Source organism: Ursus americanus, chromosome 9 (assembly GCF_024610735.1).
Source record: "Ursus americanus isolate L20-20 chromosome 9, mUrsAme1.1.p, whole genome shotgun sequence".
NCBI lineage: Eukaryota > Metazoa > Chordata > Mammalia > Carnivora > Ursidae > Ursus > Ursus americanus.
This window is the reverse complement of record NC_142135.1, coordinates 79,454,241-79,475,736: the sequence shown is the minus strand read 5'-3', so window position 1 is coordinate 79,475,736 and position 21,496 is coordinate 79,454,241. Positions and strand designations below refer to the sequence as shown.

Below are 21,496 nucleotides of genomic sequence, written 5' to 3'. Positions count from 1 at the left end.
TAAGATGGTGGAGGAGTAGGGGTCCCCTTTTTCAGCTGGTCTTCTGAGCCGAGCTGGATAGGTACCAGACCATCCAGAACACCCACGGAAGCAGCCTGAGACACAGGAAGATACATCTGGATCTCTACAAGCGAACATCTCCAACGCTGAGTACTGAGGTACAAAGCGGGGAGCCATGAATCCATGCACAGATATCAGAAGAGAAACGGAAGGGGGAGGGAGCGTCCACGCTTGGGCACCGGGAAGCTGTAGCCACCTGCACTGGGGAGCCGGCTGGACTTGCGGACACCTGCTAGAGAACAGACTGAGACCGTGAGTCCAGGAGCGCGTACGACCAGACTGAAAACCTGTGCTCCGGAGTGCTCACGAACCAAACTGAAACGGAGCTCCAGAGCGCACAGGGGCAGCTGGCGGCTGGTGGTGTTAGAAACACAAAGGACAGAGACGTGCTGGACCTGGAAGTGAGGGAAGGACACCGCCTGTGGGGCGCATAACCCAGGATGCTGCAGGGCTTTTAGCAGCACCAACAGAAACAGAGTTAAAGAGGAAAAGAGAGCTCAGTGGAGAGTGGACGGCATCTCTCTGTTCTGAAACAGAGGCTGCGATTTGGCCACTGGTGCTCTGACTCTCAGAAGAGCCACAGAAAACCGCCAGGGAAAGACACCAGAGAGCAAAAGCCTGGAAATACCGGCTCACAGTGTGCCCATCCCTATCCCCTTCACAGGGGACAGGGAGACTCTACCCAAACAGGGTTGCCTGAGAATCAGCATGGCAGGCCCCTCCCCCAGAAGACAGGCTGAAAAATCAAGAAGCCCACATCCCTAAGGTCCCTATAAAACAAGGGCGCACTGCCTGAGTCCTGGTCAATAATTTGGGCTCTGGACAACCCCGCAACCTCTCCTCATTAGAATGCTGAGAAGGAGAAATCCCCCCCAGCAAAGAAAAGACAATGAGTCCGTGGCCTCTGCCACAGAACTGATGGATATGGATATAACCAAATTATCAGAAATGGAGTTCAGAGTAACAATGGTCAAGATGATGTGTAGGCTTGAAAAAAATATTAACAAAAATATTAACCAGAATATAGAATCTCTAAGGGTGGAAATGAGAGCGAATCTGGCAGAAATTAAAAATGCTATGAATCAAATGCAGTCAAACCTAGATGCTCTGACGGCCAGGGTAAATGAGGCAGAAGAATGAATTAGTGAATTGGAGGATGGGATGGTAGAGGAGAAAGTTAAAACAGAAACTTGGCTCAAAAAAATCCAATCTCAAGAATGTAGGTTAAGGGAGATTACTGACTCAATGAAACGTTCCAATGTCAGAATCATCGGCATCCCCGAGGGTGTGGAAAAAGACAGAGGTCTAGAAGAGACATTTGAACAAACTGTAACTGAAAACCTCCCTAAACTAGCAAAGGAAACAAGCATTCGTGTCCAAGAGGCAGAGAGGACCCCTCCCAAAGTCAACCACAACAAAGCTACGCCACGTCACATCATAGTGCATTTCGCAAATATTAGATTCAAGGATACAGTATTGAAAGCGGCCAGGGCAAAGAAAGTTCTCACATACAAAGGAAAAAATAATAGGATTACATCAGACCTGTCTACAAAGATCTGGAATGAGAGAAAGGGTGGGGGGGCATTTTTAAGCTCTTTCAGAGAAAAACGTGCAGCCAAGGATCCTTTATCCAGCAAGGCTGTCATTCAGAATTGAGGGAGAGATAAGGACCTTCCAAGATCGCCAGTCACTAACCAATTTTGTAACCACGAAACCAGCCCTACAGGAGATATTAAGGGGGGTTCTATAAAAGAAAAAAGGCCCCAAGAGTGATACAGAAAAGAATTTTGCAACCTATAGAAACAAAGACTTTACAGACAACATGACATCATTAGAATCATATCTCTCAATAATCACTCTCAATGTGAATGGCCTAAATGCTGCCCCAAATGCCACAGGGTGGCAGATTGGATAAAAAGACATGACCCATCCATTTGATATCTACAAGAGACTCATTTTGAACCTAAAGATACATCCAGACTGAAGTGAAGGGATGGAAAACCATTTTTCATGCCAATGAATCTCAAAAGAAAGCTGGGGTAGCAATTCTCATATCAGACAGATTTAAACTAAAGACTGTAGTTAGAGATACAGAAGGACACTATATTATTCTTAAAGGATGTATCCAACAAGTGGATATGACAATTATAAATATCTATGCCCCAACAGGGGAGCAGCAAGATACACAAGCCAACTCTTAACCAGAATAAAGAGACATATAGACAAAAATACGTTAATAGTAGGGGACCTCAACGATCCACTATCAGCAATAGACAGAGCACCAGAGCAGAAAATCAACAAAGAAACCAGAGCTTTGAATGTCATACTAGACCAAAAGGACTTCATAGATATATATAGAACACTACAGCCCAGAACAACAGAATACTCATTCTTTTCAAATGCACATGGAACGTTCTCCAGAATAGACCATATACCGGGTCACAAAACAGGTCTCAACCGATACCAAAAGACTGAGATTATTCCCTGCATATTCTCAGACCACAATGTTTTGAAATTGGAACTGAATCACAAGGAAAATTTTGGAAGAAACTCAAACACTTGGAAACTAAGAACCATCCTGCTCAACAATGATTTGATAAACCAGGAAATCAAAACTCAATTTAAAGAATTTATGGAGACCAAGGAGAATGAAAGCACAACAGTCCAAAACCTATGGGACACTGCAAAGACAGTCCTACGGGGAAAATACATAGCCATCCAAGCCTTACTCAAAAGAATAGAAAAATCTAAAATGCAGTTTTTATATTCTCACCTCAAGAAGCTGGAGCTGGAACAGAAGAACAGGCCTAACCCATATACAAGAAAGCAGTTGATCAAGATTAGAGCAGAAATCAATGAAATAGAAACCAGGAGCACAGTAGAGCAGATCAACAGAACTAGAAGCTGGTTCTTTGAAGAATAAATAAAATCGATAAGCCACTGGCCAGACTTATTCAAAAGAATAGAGAAAGGACCCAAATTAACAAAATTATGAATGAAAAGGGAGAGATCACAACCAACACCAATGAAATAGGAAGGATCATTAGAAGAAACTTCTATCAACAGCTTTATGCCAATAAATTAAATAATCCGGAAGAAATGGATGCCTTCCTGGAAACCTATAAACTACCAAGACTGAAAAAGGAAGAAATTGATCTTTTAAACAGACTGATTATTTATGAAGAGATTGAAGCAGTGATCAAAAACCTCCCCAAAAACAAGAGTCCAGGGCCTGACGGATTCCCCAGAGAATTCTACAAAACATTCAAAGAAGAAATAATACCTATTCTCCTGAAGCTGTTTCAAAATATAGAAACAGAAGGAAAACTACCTAATTCATTCTATCAGGCCAGTATTACCTTGATCCCCAAACCAGGCAAAGACCCCATCAAACAGGAGAATTACAGACCGATATCCCTGATGAATATGGATGCCAAAATTCTCAACAAGATCCTAGCTAATTGGATCCACAGTACATTAAAAGGATTATCCATCACGACCAAGTGGGATTCATCTTTGGGATGCAAGGGTGGTTCAAAATTTGCAAATCGATCAGTGTGATAGGCATATCAACAAGAAAAGAGTCAAGAGCCATATGATCCTCTCAATTGATGCAGAAAAAGAATTTGACAAAATACAGCATCCTTTCCTGATTAAAGCCCTTCAGAGTGTAGGGATAGAGGGTACATTCCTCAATCTCATAAAAACCATCTATGAAAAGCCTACAGCGAATATCATTCTCAATGGGGAAAAGCTGAAAGCCTTTCCCTTAAGATCAGGAACACGACAAGGATGCCCACTCTCACCATTATTATTCAACATAGTACTAGAAGTCCTTGCAACAGCAATCTGACAACAAAAAGAGATAAAAGGTATCCAAATCGGCAAAGAAGAAGTCAAACTGTCTCTCTTTGCAGATGACATGATACTCTATATAGAACACCCAAAAGACTCCACTCCCAAACTATTAGAAGTTATAGAGCAATTCGGTAATGTGGCGGGATACAAAATCAATGCTCAGAAATCAGTTGCATTTCTATACACGAATAATGAGACTGAAGAAAGAGAAATTAGGGAATCCATTCCATTTACAATAGCACCAAAAATCATACGTTATCTCGGAATTAACTTAACCAGAGACGTAAAGGATCTATATTCTAGACACTACAAATCACTCTTGAAAGACATTGAAGAAGACACAAAAAGACTGAAAAATATTCCATGCTCATGGATTGGAAGAATTAACATAGTTAAAATGTCTGTGCTACCCAGAGCAATCTACACTTTCAATGCTATCCCGATCAAAATACCCATGACATTTTTCAAAGAACTGGAACAAACAGCCCTTAAATTTGCGTGGAACCAGAAAAGGTCCCGAATCGCCAAGGGATTGTTGAAAAGGAAAAACAAAGCTGGGGGCATCACGTTGCCAGATTTCAAGCTATACTACAAAGCTGTGATCGCACAGACAGCATGGTACTGGCACAAAAACAGACACATATACCAATGGAACAGAATAGAGAACCTAGAAATGGACCCTCAGCTCTTTGGGTAACTAATCTTTGACAAAGCAGGAAAAAACATCCAGTGGAAAAAAGTCTCTTCAATAAATGGTGCTGGGGAAATTGGACAGCTATGTGCAAAAGAATGAAACTTGACCACACTCTCACACCATACACAAAGATAAACTCCAAATGGATGAAAGACCTCAATGTGAGACAGGAATCCGTCGAAATCCTAGAGGTGAACATAGGCAGCAACCTCTACGACATTGGCCACAGCAACCTTTTTCATGACACATCTCCAAAGGCAAGAGAAACAAAAGAAAATTGGGACTTCATCAAAATAAAAAGCTTCTGCAGAGCCAAGGAAACAGTCAAAAAAACTAAGAGGCAGCCCACGGAATGGGAGAAGATATTTGCAAATGACACTACAGATAAAAGACTGGTATCCACCATCTGTAAAGAACTTCTCAAGCTCAATACACGAGAAACAAATAATCAAATCAAAAAATGGGCAGAAGATATGAACAGACACTTTTCTAATGAAAACATACAAATGGCTAACAGACACATGAAAAATGTTCAAAATCATTAGCCATCAGAGAAACTCAAATCAAAACCACACCGAGATAACACCTTACGCCAGTTAGGATGGCAAAAATGGACAAGGCAGGAAACAACAATGTTGGAGAGGATGTGGAAAAAGGGAATCCCTCCTACATTGTTGGTGGGAATGCAAATTGGTACAGCCCCTTTGGAAAGCAGTGTGGAGGTCCCTTAAGAAGTTAAAAATAGAGCTACCCTATGATCCAGCCATTGCACTACTGGGTATTTACCCCAAAGATACAGATGTAGTGAAGAGAAGGGCCTTATGCACCCCAATGTTCATAGGAGCATTGTCCACAATAGCTAAATCGTGGAAGGAGCCGAGATGCCCTTTAACAGATGTCTGGATTAAGAAGATGTGGTCCATATATACAATGGAATATTACTCAGTCATCAAAAAGAACGATTTCTCAACATTTGCTGCAACATGGACGGGACTGGAGGAGATAATGCTAAGTGAAATAAGTCAAGCAGAGAAAGACAATTATCATATGGTTTCAGTCATTTATGGAACATAAGAAATAGCAGGGAGATCGGTAGGAGAAGGAAGGAAACAATGAAGGGGGGGTAAACAGAAGGGGGAATGAACCATGAGAGACTATGGACTCTGGGAATCAAACTGAGGGCTTCAGAGGGGAGAGGGGTGGGGGAATGGGATAGGCTGGTGATGTGTAATAGGGAGGGCACGTATTGCATGTTGCAGTGGGTGTTATACGCAAGTAATGAATCAAGGTACTTTACATCGAAAACTAGGGATGTACTGTATGGTGACTAACAATATAATTAAAAAAATAGATAATTTTCTTCTTATGTGAGTAACGCATACCTATTTTGGAAAAAGATAGGAAACACATAAAAGCCAAATGAAGAAAGTGAGTATCACTTCTAAGCTCTACTCAGATACCCACTAAAATCATTTTATATCTTTCAGTCTCCTTTTCCTTTGGATTATTACATGTAGGTACATGCATAGATATATCCCTAAGAACGTTATAATTTGTTGCCTGCTTTTCACTTAGCAAGGTATCAGAAACATTTTTTCATGTCTTTAAATATTTTCTATGTAACCATTCAATGGCTGTAAAATACTTCATTGGGAACTGTATCATAATTTAATGAACAATATCCTTCCTGTTCTTGTGCGGTTTCAAAGGCCTGTCAGTCTGTGTGACACTGTCTTCCCCATCTGAATCACCACACATCCTAAATGGTGTCTCCTTGGCATTAGGGATAATTTCTGTTAAGCAAAACTGCATACGACCAGCTCATAAAGAGGCACTGAAGTGCTGAATATTATGGACAACATCTTTTCTTTTTCCAGGACAGCAGGGCTTTTCAGTTTGATCGATACAATGTGGCCTCCAGTGATGCCTCTGAAAGCACCTGGCCATGGCCGAGCCTGTGAAGAGGTAAGCCAGCATCTGAAGAGCTTCCTCTGGTCACTGCCTGCTCTATGCCAACTGCTGAGCCAGGCCCACCCATAGTCCACATCCCTGGAAAGGGGAGGTCCAGTGACCATGAGCCAGGAGGACAGAGATTCAGACTTGCTCACCTCACTCCAAAGTCCAGACTCTGGCTGCTTTCTCTGCTGATGCCATACTCCATTCTTCTTGAGGTTAATTTACAGCAAGTTTTTAAACCACAGCCATTGCATGCCATTGCAGCAGTTAGCGTCTTAGCCTCATCGTAATTAAGATGTTTTCCCCACCATCTCTCAATCACTATTAGAACCAACGCTCAGTTACCAATTAGAGCACAAACTCACATTACCTAATAAATAAACTCCATGGATATCCTTTCAACCACCATGGATTTCCGTTTTCCTGCTACATAAAATTGTTTATGGTAGTTGCTCACATGTAGGAAAACTGATCAAAATGTGTCACTTTTTCTCCATCCTGAGTTTTATCCAGCAGACTGACCAGCGGCTACTTTGGGCCATTGCTCCCAAAGCTGAAAACAGGGGCTGTCTTGTTTGTGTGGTAGCTAACTTCCTGGCAGACTGCTAAAACTATGACTATACAGGGCTAAGCCAGGAAAATAATTGTCAAAATGCCCAATTCTTGATTATTTAAGAGTAAAAAGTTTCTAAATCATTTTTTCAAGAATACTCTGAAGAATGAATTTTTTAAATAAAGTCTTGAATCCATAGTAAATTCAAAAAGTATAAAAGTTCTTATGCTTGGTCCTAGAGATAAACAACATAATCTATTTCTTATACAACCTTCCAGAGAAATAGAATGCATCTGTGAATAAATATCTATGTATGAAAGAGTAGATTTTCATAGTGAATTTGAATTTATGTTCTACCTTTGCCTTCTTTTTAAACAGGTAGAAACTCCTGTGCCTCCTCCTAGCTTCTGTTACATCCTCACTGCTCACCCAAATGGGGGGCAAATTGATATCATTGAAGAAGATCCCATCTCTAAGCTTTACCAGCCTCCAGTTCCCCGCTTCTTAAGAGAAATTCTCCAGGTAACATCTGTGTTTCTGATAGGGTCTGTAATTATTTTTACTGTATTTGTGTGCTTTGTGTGATGTTCTAATCATTTTCAATGCCTTTTCAGACTAATGATCTTAGTACCCGTTGCAGTTTCTATGCCAGAGTGATTTATCAAAGACCACAGGTAATCAATCCCTCTTCCTTTCTCTTTCTGATAAGGTGTTATAAAGTTTATTAAAGGATAACCTCATAGAAATTAATGGGGTGCTAAAATAGAAAAGCATTTTAAAAATCCATTTATATTTGATCCATGCTGAGGCCATTAATCCAGTCCTTGTGCAGGTGCTGCCTGCCAGCCACTGTGGTAAGTACTGGGTATGAAACAACCTAGGCATAGGTCATCTGAAAGGTTCACAGTGCAGCACTGTGAGTTCCTTTCTGGCACACAGATTGTAGAAAGGAAAGAAAGGAGGTGGAAGAAGGAATCTCAGTATTGAGGTTAGCCCCTGTCAGAACTGCCCAATAGCTCTGAGCCATCAATAGGGGAAGAAAGCCCCTGGGAGGTCTCAGGAGTGCTGGGGAGCTGCAGCCTAAAGGAGCTGCTTGTTCGCTGCTTTCCCACTCCACAGATCAGCAAGAAACAGACAAGAGACGGGAATGTTTTTGGCAAGCTGAACATATGGTGTAAGTTCTGCAAGAAAGAAACCTCTGGTTGACCTTAACTCAGAGAGGTACATCCATCAAGTCTGTCACCTGAGATATACAGAACATCCCGTTGTTCAATCCTCGTTTTCCTTTTCTCTGTTCACCTTTTAGTGAATTGGTACCTCTCCTGAGGAATCGGAGAGTGATTGACATAAGTCAGTCACAGCGCTTCCTGTGAGCCATCCCAGAATTTGGCTCAACAGGCACAGGGACAGGCCCATAGTGAAGATGAGGTCCAGGCACCTGATGTGTCTCTTACCTTCCAACCCTGAAGCGAACTGAGAGCTGACTGCAAATTCCCCCACCCACTGTCTGCAGGACGCTCAGTATGTTAAGACATGCTTGGCATCTGGCATATTCCTATTATTCTAACACACATTCCAGGTTGTAGGGCTGTGACATCAGACAGTGGTTCACTGTGCAGCTGCCATTTACTCTGCAGATAGAATACTGTCCTCGGGCAATATACCACGTGTTCCTGCCCACAGAGCCTCACCTGCTCAAAGCCCCAGCTGACAACAGAGGTGGAAAATAAACAACAGGTGTCAGATACACCATTGCTAGTCTCGACAACAGCCCCAGTGGAGGGGAGCCCTAGGACAGAGAAAGACAAACTAAAGATCATCTGCCTCACTGGATGAAGGAACCCTGCCTTGTGGCTGGTTGAAAACACTGATACCCTCCTGTCCCAAGTTTTCTGCCAAGAAATATGCTTCCACTAGCATGGGTGCAGCCGGCCAACAAGTATGGGTTTCAGTGGGTGTGTGTACCAAAGAACTAGTGGTATTTAGGAAGTCAATGGAACAAATTCCTCAGTGCACTAAAATTTTCTACCTCCTGGATTGTGTTTTTGTGGGACAGAATCACCAGAAACCAACTTCCTCAGGGAGAAATTGAAATAAGCTAAGTCCCAGGGCCACTGTGTGCTCAAGTCAATCACCTATACATTCTACGTGACAGTTGACTTTAAGAATGGCACAATGAGTCACTGCAAGAAACCTGAGTTATCAAAGAAGATTCAGTTGTATTTCCATAATACAAATGGCTAAGTCATGCAAATGAAAGACATATTTTTTGTATTTAACTTTTTTTTTTTAAGATTTTTAAGTAATCTCTACACCCAGCCTGGGGCTCAAACTTATAACCCCAAGATCAAGAGTTACATGCTCTACTAACTGGACCAGCCAAGCATCCCCTTAACTTTTATTTTGAATAAAATTATTCTTTTTAGACTCATGGTAATATAGATTCACAATAGGCTTCAAAGAAATATATAGTGTACACCCTCTCCCATACTAACACCCCATGCCCACAATAGCCACCATACAACACCCAAACCAAGAAACTGACAGTAGCACTAATCTGGTGTCATTATAATTATGTTATTTCATGATCATTATACAAATGAAACCATGCAATATATATCAGTGTTGTTTCCTGGGCCAGCTGCACAAAGTACCAAAACTAGATTGCTTAAAACAACAGAAATGTATCATTTCACACTTGTGGAGCCTAGAAGTCTGAAATCATGATGTCAGCAGGGCCATGCTCTCTATGATGGCTCTAGGGAAAACCCTCCCTTGCCTCTTGCAGCTCCTAGTGCTTGACAGCAATCCTTGGCTTTATATACACATCACCCCAGGCACATGGCCATATTCACCCTATGTATCTTCACGTGGTCTTCCCTCTGTGCCTGTCAGTGTCCAAATTTCCTTTTTTATAAGGACACCAGTCAGATTGGATGAGGGCCTGCTGTCACAATTTCATCCTGACTTGGTTAAATTTGTAAAGACCTTATTTCCAAATTAGGTCACATTCTGAGGTACTAGAGTTAGGACTTCAGTTGATCTTTTTAGAGGCACACAATTTGACCTGTAACAGCTCCTTTGGGAGGTATTTGGTGGTGGTGGTGGTGGTGGTGGTGGTGGTGGTTGTCGTCGACTCTAGAGATTCATCCAGAGAACTAAAGATGTCGAAAAATCCATTCATATGTTTATTTGCCATCTGTATAACTTCTTTGGTGAAAGGTCTATACATGTCTTTTGCCCATTTTCTGTTTGGATTATTTCTTTGTTTACTGCTGAATTTGGAAGTTCTTTATATATTCTGTGTACAAAGCCTTTGTCAGATATATGATTTGCAGATATTTCTCATGGTCTGTAATTTGTGTTTTCATCCTTTCAACAGGGGTTTGCAGAGCAGAGTTTTTCATTCTTATGCAAATTTATTAATTTGCCCTCTTATAGATCATGCTTTTGTCATAAAGTCTAAGGCAAGTCAAGCCCTTTTGCCTAGTTTTTGGTCCCAAAGTTTATCTTTTATGTTCTTTTCTAGAAAAATTATAATTTTACGTTTGAATCCACACTGCATTTTGAGTTAATTTTTTTATGTCAAGTTTCCTCTTTTTTGCCTATGGATGTCCAGTTGTTCCAGCGTTATTTGTTGATAGGCTGTCTTTCCTCTGTTGAATTGCTTTTGTGACTGTGTCAAAATTAATTGGGCATTTTTGTATGGAACAGATCTATTTTTAAATAAAATTATAGCAATTAGATTGGTAGCACTGCTTTGAATTAATTGGTTATTTGCATCTTTTTACAGAGGACGCCCCAATGGTAAAGATAATTTGATAGTTAATTTCAAAGGAAATTAGACCATTTTGGCTCATCAAGAGACTGAAAAAGAGATAGTAAGCCAAATCCAGGGTATTTACAAAGAGTATCTAAAGTCTTTGAAGTTTGTCAGAAAAACTCCCAACTACAGATAATCTTGTAGAAATCTTTGCCCTTCCTGAGATATCTACCATTTTTTAAAATGTGATTTTGCTAGTTGTTCCCCCAAAATCATTTGTAACTCCACAGTCCAATATAGTGTCATGCACTGCACTTAGTTGTCATGTCTCTTTCTTCTTCAGATGGAATATTTCTGCATCTTGGCTTATCTTTTATGACCTTGACAGTTTTTAAGACGAGAGATCAGTACTTAATAGAACATCTCTCCATTTAGATTGTCCTGGTGTTATCTCATGAATAGATTCAAGTTATGCATCTTTGTCAGGAATACCACATAAATATACTGTCTTTATATCAGGAGGCACACAGTTGATTTGTCCCAGTGCTGTGATATTTTATCAATTGATTAAGATGGTGTTTTATAAGATGCAACATCACTCATCGATAGGAAAATACAAATCAAAACTATAATGAGATACCTCACACCTGTCAGAATGGCTAAAATTAAAACACAGGAAACAACAGGTTTTGGCAGGATGCAGAGAAAGGGGAACCCTCTTACACTGTTGATGGGAATGCAAGCTGGTCCAGCCACAATGGAAAACAGTATAGAGGTTCCTCAAAAAGTTAAAAACAGAATTACCCTATGATCCCACAATTGCACTTCTAGGTATTTATCCAAAGGAATCAAAAATACAGATTTGAAGGGGCATCTGCACCCCGATGTTTATAGCAGCTATCAACAATAGCCAAATTATGGAAAGAGCCCAAGTGTCCATCAACTGATGAATGGATAAAGAAGATGTGGTCTATATACACAATGGAATATTACTCAGCCATCAAGAAGTATGATATCTTGCCATTGCAACAATGTGGATGGAGGGAGCTAGAGGGTAATATGCTAAAGTGAAGTATGTCAGTCAGAGACAGAAGAATACCATATGGTTTAACTCATAAGTGAAATCTGAGAAATGAAACAAGCAAAGGGGAAAAAAAGAAAGAGGCAAACTAGAAAACAGATTTTTTTTTTTTTTAACTTAAAGCATGGGGACTTGACCCATGGGCAGAAAGAGCTGCCTAGAAAACAGACTCTAACTATAAGAAAGAACTGAGATTTTTTGGACAGGAGGTGGGTGGGGGGATGGGCTAAATGGGTGATGGGTATTAAGGAAGGCACTTATGATGAACACCGGGTATTGTATGTAAGTGATAAATCACTAAATTCTACACCTGAAACTAATATTACACTATATGTTAACTAACAGTAATTTAAACAAAAACTTGAAGGGAAAAAAAAATGTGGTGTTTTCTAGGCTTCTCCACTCTTAAATTAACTAACAAGTGTATGAAAAGTAAGAGTTTCAGGACAAAAAAGTACTAAAGGAATTTGTGAACACTAAACCAGCCCTGCAAGAAACATTAAAGGGGATCCCTTCAGTGAAGAGAGAGCCCAAAAGTAACAAAGACCAGAAAGGAACAGAGACGATCTACAGGAATAACAACTTTACAATGGCACTAACTTCCTATCTTTCGAGAATCACTCTGAATGTAAATGGACTAAATGCTCCAATCAAAAGACATAGGGTAGCCGAATGGATAAAAACAAACAAGACCCATCAATATGCTGCTTACAAGAGACTCATTGTAGACCCAAAGACAACTCCAGATTGAAAGGGAGGGGGTGGAGAACCATTTATCATGCCAATGGATATCAAGAGAAAGCCTGGAGTAGCCATCCTTATATCAGACAAACTAGATTTTAAACCAAAGCCTGTAATAAGAGATGAAGAAGGACACTATATCATAATAAAAGGGTCTATCCAACAAGATCTAACCATTGTAAATATTTATGTCCCTAACTTGGGGACAGCCAAACATAAAAACCAGTTAATAACAAAATTAAAGAAACTCATTGATAGGGGTGCCTGGGTGGCTCAGTTGGTTAGGCATCTGCCTTCAGCTCAGGTCATGATCTCTGGGTCCTGAGATTGAGCCCTGAGTCAGGCTTCCTGCTTGATAGGGAGTCAGCTTCTCTCTCTCTCTCTGCCCCACCTCCACCACTGCTTCTCTCTCTCTCTCTCTCTCATAACTAAATGAATAAAATCTTAAAAAAAAAAAAAAGAAAGAAAGAAACTCATTGATAATACTACAAAGATAGTGGGGGATTTAACACCCCACTCAGAACAATGGACACATCATCTAAGCAGAAGATCAAGAATGAAACAAGGGATTTAGTGACACACTGGGCCAGTTGGAGTTCACAGATATACTCAGAGAATTTCATCCTGAAGCAGCAGAATCTTCTTGAGTGCTCATGGAACATTCTTCAGAATAGATCACATACTGGGTCACAAATCAGGTTTCAACTGGTACAAAAAGATGGAGATCATACCGTGCATATTTTCAGACCACAGTGCTATTAAACTTGAAGTCAACCACAAGAAAAAAATTGGAAGGACCACAAATACGTGGAGGCTGAAGAACATTCTACTGAAGAATGAATGGGTCAACCAGGATATTAAAGGAGTGTTTAAAATATACATGGAAACAAATGAAAATGAAGACACAACTGTTCAGAACCTTTGAGATGCAGCAAAGTGGTCCTAAGAGGGAAGTATATAGCAATACAGGCCTTTCTCAAGAAATAGGAAATGTCTCAAATACACAACCTAACCTAAAGGAGCTAGAGAAAGAACAGCAAATAAAGCCTAAATCCATAATAAAGATTAGAGCAGAAATCAATGATACAGAAATCAGAGAAACAGTAGAACAAATCAACAAAACTAGGAGCTGGTTCCTTGAAAGAATTAATAAGATTGATAAACGCCTAGCCAGACTTATCAAAAAGAAGAGAAATGACCCAAATCAACAAAATCATGAATGAAAGAGGAGCAATCACAACCAACACCAAAGAGATACAAACAATTATAAGAGAATATTATGAGCAATTATATGCTAACAAATTAGGCAATCTGGAAGAAATGGATGCATTTCTAGAAACATATAAACTACCCCAAATGAAACAGGAAGAAATAGAAAACCTGAACAGACCCATAACAAGCAAAGAAATTAAATCAATAATCATGGGGCGCCTGGGTGGCACAGCGGTTAAGCGTCTGCCTTCGGCTCAGGGCGTGATCCCAGAGTCCTGGGATCGAGCCCCACATCAGGCTCCTCCGCTGGGAGCCTGCTTCTTCCTCTCCCACTCCCCCTGCTTGTGTTCCCTCTCTCGCTGGCTGTCTCTCTCTCTGTCAAATAAATAAATAAAATCTTTAAAAAAAAAAAAGAAAAATTAAATCAATAATCAAAAATCACCCAACAAACTAGTCCAGGGCCAGAAGGCTTCCCAGGGGAATTCTACCAAACATTTAAAGAGGAATTAATGCCTATTCTAAAACTGTTTCAAAAAATAGAAATGGAAGGAAAACTTCCAAACTCATCCTTTGAGGCCAGCATTACCTTGATCCCAAAATGGAAGACCCCACTAAAAGAATTACAGACCAATATCCCTGATGAACATGGATGCAAAAATTCTCACCAAGATACTAGCTAATAGGATCCAATAGTACATTGAAAGGATTATTCACTACGACCAAGTGGGATTTGTTCCTGGGCTGCAGGGGTGGTTCAATATCTGCAAGTTAATCAGTGTGATACACCACATTAATAAAAGACAAGACAAGAACCATATGATCCTCTCACTTGGTGCAAAAAAAGCATTTGACAAAATGCAGTATCCTTTCTTGGTTAAACTCCCCTCAGTGTAGGGATAGAGGGAGTATACCTCAATATCATGAAAGCCATATACAAAAGACCCACAGTGAATATCATCCTCAATGGGGAAAACTGAGAACTTTTCCCTTAAGGTCAGGAACACGACAGGGATGTTAACTCTCAGCACAGTTGTTCTACGTAGTATTGGAAGTCCTAGCCTCAGTGATCAGCCAACAAAAAGAAATAAAAGGCATCCAAATCAACAAAGAATTCAAACTCTCGCTCTTTGCAGATGACATGATACTCTCTATAGTAAACCCAAAAGACCCCACCAAAAAATTGTGAGAACTGATATAGGAATTCAGCAAAGTCCCAGGATATAAAATCAGTGCACAGAAGTCAGTTGCATTTCTATGCACTAACAATGAGGCAGAGGAAAGAGAAATCAAGAAATCGATCCCATTTATAGTTGTACCAAAAACCAGAAGGTACCTAGGATCTAACCAAAGAGGTAAAGAATCTGTACTCTGAAAAGTATAGAGTATTTATAAATGAAATTGAGTAAGATAGAAGTTGTAAAACATTCCATGCTAATGGACTGAAAGAACAAGTATTGTTAAAATGTCTATGCTGCCCAAAGCAATATACATATTCAGTACAATCTCTATCAAAATACCATCAACATTTTTCACAGAGCTGGAACAAACAACCCTATAATTTATGTGGAAACAGAAAAGACCCCGAATAGCCAAAGGAATGCTGAAAGAGAAAACCAAAGCTGGATGCATCAGAATTCTGGACCTCAAGCTGTATTACAAAGCTATAATCATCAAGACAGTGTGGTACTGGCACAAAAACAGACACAAAGTTTGATGGAACAGAACAAAGAACCCAGAAATGGACCTCAACTCTATGGTAAACTAATCTTCAACAAAGCAGGAAAGAACATCCAGTGGAAAAAAGACCGTGTCTTCAACAAATGGTGTTGGGAAAATTGGACAGCCACTTGCAGAAGAATGAAACTGGACCACTTTCTTACACCATACACAATAATAAAGTCAAAATGGATGAAAGACCTAAATGTGAGACAGGAATCCATCAAAATCCTAGAGGAGAACACAGGCAGCAACCTCTTGACCTCAGCCACAGCAGCTCTTTCTAGATACATCTCCAAAGGCTAGGGAAACAAAAGCAAAAATGAACTATTGGGACCTCATCAGGATAAAAAGCTTTTGCAAAGCAAAGGAAACAGTCGACAAGACTAGAAGGAAACCTGTGGAAAGGAAGAAGATACTTGCAAATGTCTTATCAGATAAAGGGCTAGTATCCAAAATCTATAAACAATGTATCAAACTTAACACCCAAAAAACAAATAATCCAGTCAAGAAATTGGCAGAAGACATGAACAGATGTCTTCCAAAGAAGACATACAAATGGCCACCAGACATATGAAAACATGCTGCACATCACTTGGCATCAGGGAAATACAAATCAAAACCACAATGAGATCCCACCTCACACCAGTCAGAATGGATGAAATTAACAACTCAGGAAACAACAGATGTTGGCGAGGATGCAGAGAAAGGGGAACCCTCTAACACCATTGGGAATGCAAACTGGTGCAGCCACTCTGGGAAACAGTATGGAGGTTCCTCAAAAAGTTAAAAACAGAATTACTCTATGACCCAGCAGTTGCAGTTATCCAAAGGATAAAAACATAGTGATCAGAAGGAGCACCTGCTATGTAATGTTTATAGCAGCAATGTTCACAATAGCCAAACTGTAAAAAGAGCAGTGTCCATTGACAGAGGAATGGATAAAGAAGATGTGGGGTATAATATGCAATGGAATATTACACAGCCATCAAAAAGAATGGAATCTTGCCATTCACAATGATATGGATGGAACCAGAGGGTTATGCTAAGGGAAATAAGTCAGTCAGAGAAAGACAAATATCCCATGCTTTCACTCATATGTAGAATTTGAAAAACAGAACATGAACATAGTGGAAGGAAAGGGAAGGAAAAGGAAGGGGAAGGAAAGGGAAGGAAAAACAAAATAAGATGAAAACAGAGAGGGAGTCAAACCATAAGAGACTCTTAACTGTAGGAAACAAACTGAGTGTTGTTGGAGGGGAGGTGGTTGGTTGGATAGGTTAACTGGTTGATGGGCATTAAGGAGGGCACTTGATGTAATGAGCACTGGGTCTTATATTGCAACTGATGAAAAACTAAATTCTACCCCTGAAACTAATAATACAGTATGTTAACAAAATTGTATTTAAATGAAAAAGAAAAAAACATTTTAAAAAACCCAAAAAGTGAAAGTGAATTTGTTGCAGATACAACAAATATTTTATACCTGCTTTATATTAGAGCCCTATACAAAATCTGGGGCAAGTAACAAGTATTCCCGTCTTAGTCAGTTTGGGCTGCTATGGCAAAATTCCATACACTGCGTGGCTTAAACTGCAACAGTTTATTTCTCACAGGTCTGGAGTATTGAAGTCTGAGATCAAGGTGCCAACAGGTCAGGTTCTTAGTGAGGGCTCTCTTGGTTTACGATAGGGTATCTCCTTGCATCCTCACAATGTGGAGAGCAGAGTGAGGAAACAAACTCTCTCATGTCTTGGAAAGACAATCCCATCATGAGGGCTCCAGGCTTGTAACCTAATTACCTCCTAAAGACCCTACTTACCGTTATCACATTGGAGGTTAGGACTTCAGCATATGAATTGGTGTAGATACAAACATTCAGTTCCTAACAATGTCTGAACCTTAGGAAACTTACATCTAACAGGAAAGAAGAATGTGTATGGACTAAATATAAAACAATATGGTAATTAACATCCTAGGTATGGGAACGTGAGATCTGGAGGACCAGAGCAATGAAATCTCCCTGAGTAGTTCAAGGACAAGTGCTAGGGAAGGGCAGATTATATCCCAGTAAAAGAGCCCTTTAAACAGGTATAGGGTTTGGGCTCTCAGGGCACAGCCATGTCAATGGGGGCTAGTGACCAAGATATGCATAATCTATAGTATATTTGAAAATATTTGTTGGAATGATAACTAAAATTGTTAGTAATAATCATCTAACATAATTGGTTTTTTAAAATTTTGGATAGAATAGCTTTTAAAGTTAATAGACTTGACTGTGTCTTTGAATTGTAGCTAAACAGTTTGCTTCCTCCGCAGCAAAGGGAGATTTGGCTGATGGTGACTGATGTCACCCTGCAGATGCAGGATGAGAATAACTCTGGCCTCCCCAAAACCGTGACAGTCTGTGTGGCCCCCTCATGTGTGTTGAGCCAGGAAGTCCTGGAAGCGCTCACTGGGGCTGTCTCTCACAGCTTTCTCTTCAGGGACACTCTCCGAGCCCAAGGTATGCTTTCTTCTTCACAGCTTTGACCCAGTGGTGACATAGATGCCATAAAATGGCATTGTGGCTTTCCCTTACTCTGGAACTGCTGGCCCCTCCATGAAGCCAGCTGTGGACATGGCACATGGAGTGGAAGAGGCCCATGGTTCCAGCCCTCAGATTCACTAGTCCCTGTCATGGCCACCTGGACAGAACCAGAACCCCTGCAGGGCTGACACTCCCTGTGAAAGATGCCATTGGTCACTCAAGGATTGTCTCTTGGTTGCACACTTTACAGGTATAGAAGCCACTTGAAGCCATTGCCTGGAACATCATTTTTTAAAACAAACAAAAAGCTGGAACATTATAAATTAGATTAGTTAGCTCTTTTTTTCCAGGAATCAAACTAGAATCCTGCCCAAACTATATATTTTTATTTTATTTTGTTGAGCTATAATTTGCATACCACAAAATTCACCTTTCTAAAATGAATTTGAATCTGGTTTTGTGTGCTTTCCCCGCTTAGCGCACTGGTGGCTTTAGCACTTCCTTTCCGTACAGTGCACGTGTCATTGGATACAATGGATGGTCCGCAAAACTGTGCCCTCTGCCCACAGGGGGGTTGGCAAAGGACACTGTCTTTACTGGCAGGAGAACTCACTTTTTTCTTCGGTGCTTCAGTAACCTGAAGTGTCTCTGTTGGCAGGTCGGATTGTTTGTGTTGCACGAAGTGTCCTCTTGCTTCAAAAGCCCCTTTTGGGTATGGACTCCAGTGCTCGCTCCTGTGAACTGACTGGCCCTGTGAAGCTCAATGAACTGGATTCTGTCACTCAGGTCAACTCCATTTGCAGCATTCAAGGTGGGCAGTCAATCCTGGTGGAAATGGTATTTATATTTTTTTAATATGATACTTCATATTCTTTTTATTTATTCAACAAGTTTTTATGTCTGACCTGTTCCCAACTTTGGATATCTAAGGAACAAAATCAGAAGAGGTTCTTGCCTCTTAGACTTCTGTTGTGTATAGAAAGACCTCAATGAGCTGTTCACAGAATCAGGTATAGAATTGCAATGTTCCGAGGGCTCCAGGTGCTGATTGCTGGGACCTCACCTTGTCAGGAATCTCAGTGTAGTTTCCCCAGGGACAGGAGCCGTGTGCTAAGATCTGAAGGATAGGAAGTAGCCAATCAGGTGAATGAGTTGGGGTAGGAAGACTATCTGACAGGAAAAGAATAAGGCATATAACGTCTGCTGACAGGGCAGAATGGGGGAGTACCAGAGTCTGGAAGGGGGCAGGAAAGGCATCTGGATGGATGGAGTGACCAGAGATTACGCTGAAGGGCCAATCACTGTCCAAGTGGGTGGCCCTTGCAGGAGTGTACTCTGTCATCAACAGAGAGGCAGGTACTGCAGGTTATTTCTCTGCAGAGCAGAATGGAAGGGAAAGGGCCTTGGGTAGTAACCAGTGGGAGGGCAAGCACCAGTCCCAAGATGTGAGACAAGGGAGGAGGTGAAGTAAATCTGGAAGTGGGTTTAGTTGGGGGAAACTGACAGGTTGGGTAGTCAATTCAGTACAGAGGGAGAAAGGCATAGATGGAGGGTGAGAATGTATGTGATGACTTCTGAGATTCCGGCTTAGGCAACAAGGCAATGGTAGAGCTGTTTAATGGAGTAGGATATGGTGGAAGAGGCCAGCTTTGAGAGAACAATCTAAGCTGTCTGGGAGAGTTTAGGTGTTTTTGATACATCTGAGATTTTTCAGTAGCTGGTTAGCTCTGTGAGTCTGGTGCTGAACACAGCGTTAATACTTTTTTAACTTTTTAAATTTTTTTAGTGATAAAAGTAGTGCATATCCAGTGGAATTAGTGAAAGATGAATAAAGGGAAAGACCAACGATTTCCTGCTGTGTACATACCGTGCTGCACCCCGTGTACATAGAAGCACATGCATTTGCCCCCTTCGTGTGTGTGACTTTGCAAAACTTTCTAAAACACGTTATCCTGTCACTTGCTTTCCTCACTTAGTACTCTAGCAGGGATGTCCATCCAGGTGGATAGATAAAGATGTAACTCAGGGTATTAATAGTTGTATAATATTCCCTCCTATGAATAAACTGTCTCTCTGCTGATGGATATCCAAGATGTTCCTCTGTTTTTGCAATTATAAACAAGATTGAAATAAACATCCTTCATATGAATCTCTACTGATTTCTATGCAGAAAGATTTCAGGGTCTTAGGATTCATGTATTTTTAACCAACTTTTTTGAGATATAACTTTCATTGCTACAATTCACTCATTTAAAATGTTTTAGTGTATTCACAGAGTTGTGCAACCATCACCACAATCTAATTTAAAACATCGTCAGGGCACCTGGCTGGTTCAGTCGGTAGAGCATGCAACTCCAGATCTCAGGTTGTAAGTTTGAGCCCCACATTAGGTGTAGAGATTATTTAAAAAAAAAAAAAAAAGTCTTTAAAAAGAAACATTGTCATCATCCCAAAAACAAACTTCATGCCCATTGTCAGTCACTCCCCATTATGCTCTCCCCCACCCAGCCCTTACCCTGGTCTTAGGAAAGCACTGATCTACTTTCTGTCTTTATAGATTTGCTTTTTCTGGGTATTTCACATACATGGAATCACACATTATGTAGTCTTTCAAGATTGGCTTCTTTCACTTGGCATAGTGTTTTCAAAGTTATCTATGAGGTACCAGGTATCAGCACTTCATTTCTTTTTATGGCTGAATATTTCATTGTATGAATGCACCACATCTTGTTTTATCCATTCATCAGTTGATGGACGTTGGGTTGTTTCTACTTTTTGGCTGTTGTAAATGGTGCTGCTATGGATATTTATGGACAAGTTTTTGTTTGAACAACCTGTTTTCAAATTTTGGGTATGTATCTAGGGGTGGAATTGCTGGGTCATATGGGAAACCCTATGCTTAGCCTTTTTGAAGAAATATGTAAGTGTTTTCCAAAGTGGCCACACTATTGGTGTATCCTTAATATTAAAAGATATTAATTTCCAAAAAGGATACGAAAATTCTCATTTCCAAAAGTAATATCTTTTTTTAAAAAAATATTTTATTTATTTATTTATTTATTTGACAGAGAGAGAGATAGCCAGCGAGAGAGGGAACACAAGCAGGGGAGTGGGAGAGGAAGAAGCAGGCTCCTAGCAGAGGAGCCTGATGTGGGGCTCAATCCCAGAACGCCGGGATCACGCCCTGAGCCAAAGGCAGATGCTTAACAACTGTGCCACCCAGACGCCCCTCCAAAAGTAATTTCTAAGAGGGCCTATTTCCTCCAGCCTTGCCTGCTACTAGATTCCTGAATCTTTTTATAATTTTTATGAACAGCAAAATCTGATCCCAT

At 40.5% G+C, this 21,496-nt stretch overlaps 1 protein-coding gene across 4 annotated transcripts in view; it reads left to right on the top strand.

Moving 5' to 3' along the window:
• Window positions 1-21,496, top strand: part of SPIDR (scaffold protein involved in DNA repair) — a 486,766-nt gene that overhangs the window by 443,160 nt on the left and 22,110 nt on the right. For all 4 annotated transcript variants that reach the window (XM_045789117.2, XM_087864884.1, XM_087864886.1 and 1 more), the window contains 5 exons: window positions 6,490-6,577; window positions 7,500-7,643; window positions 7,736-7,795; window positions 17,954-18,140; window positions 18,823-18,975. In XM_045789117.2, coding sequence (XP_045645073.1) covers window positions 6,490-6,577; window positions 7,500-7,643; window positions 7,736-7,795; window positions 17,954-18,140; window positions 18,823-18,975 — 632 coding nt within the window. The remainder of the gene's footprint in view (window positions 1-6,489; window positions 6,578-7,499; window positions 7,644-7,735; window positions 7,796-17,953; window positions 18,141-18,822; window positions 18,976-21,496) is intronic.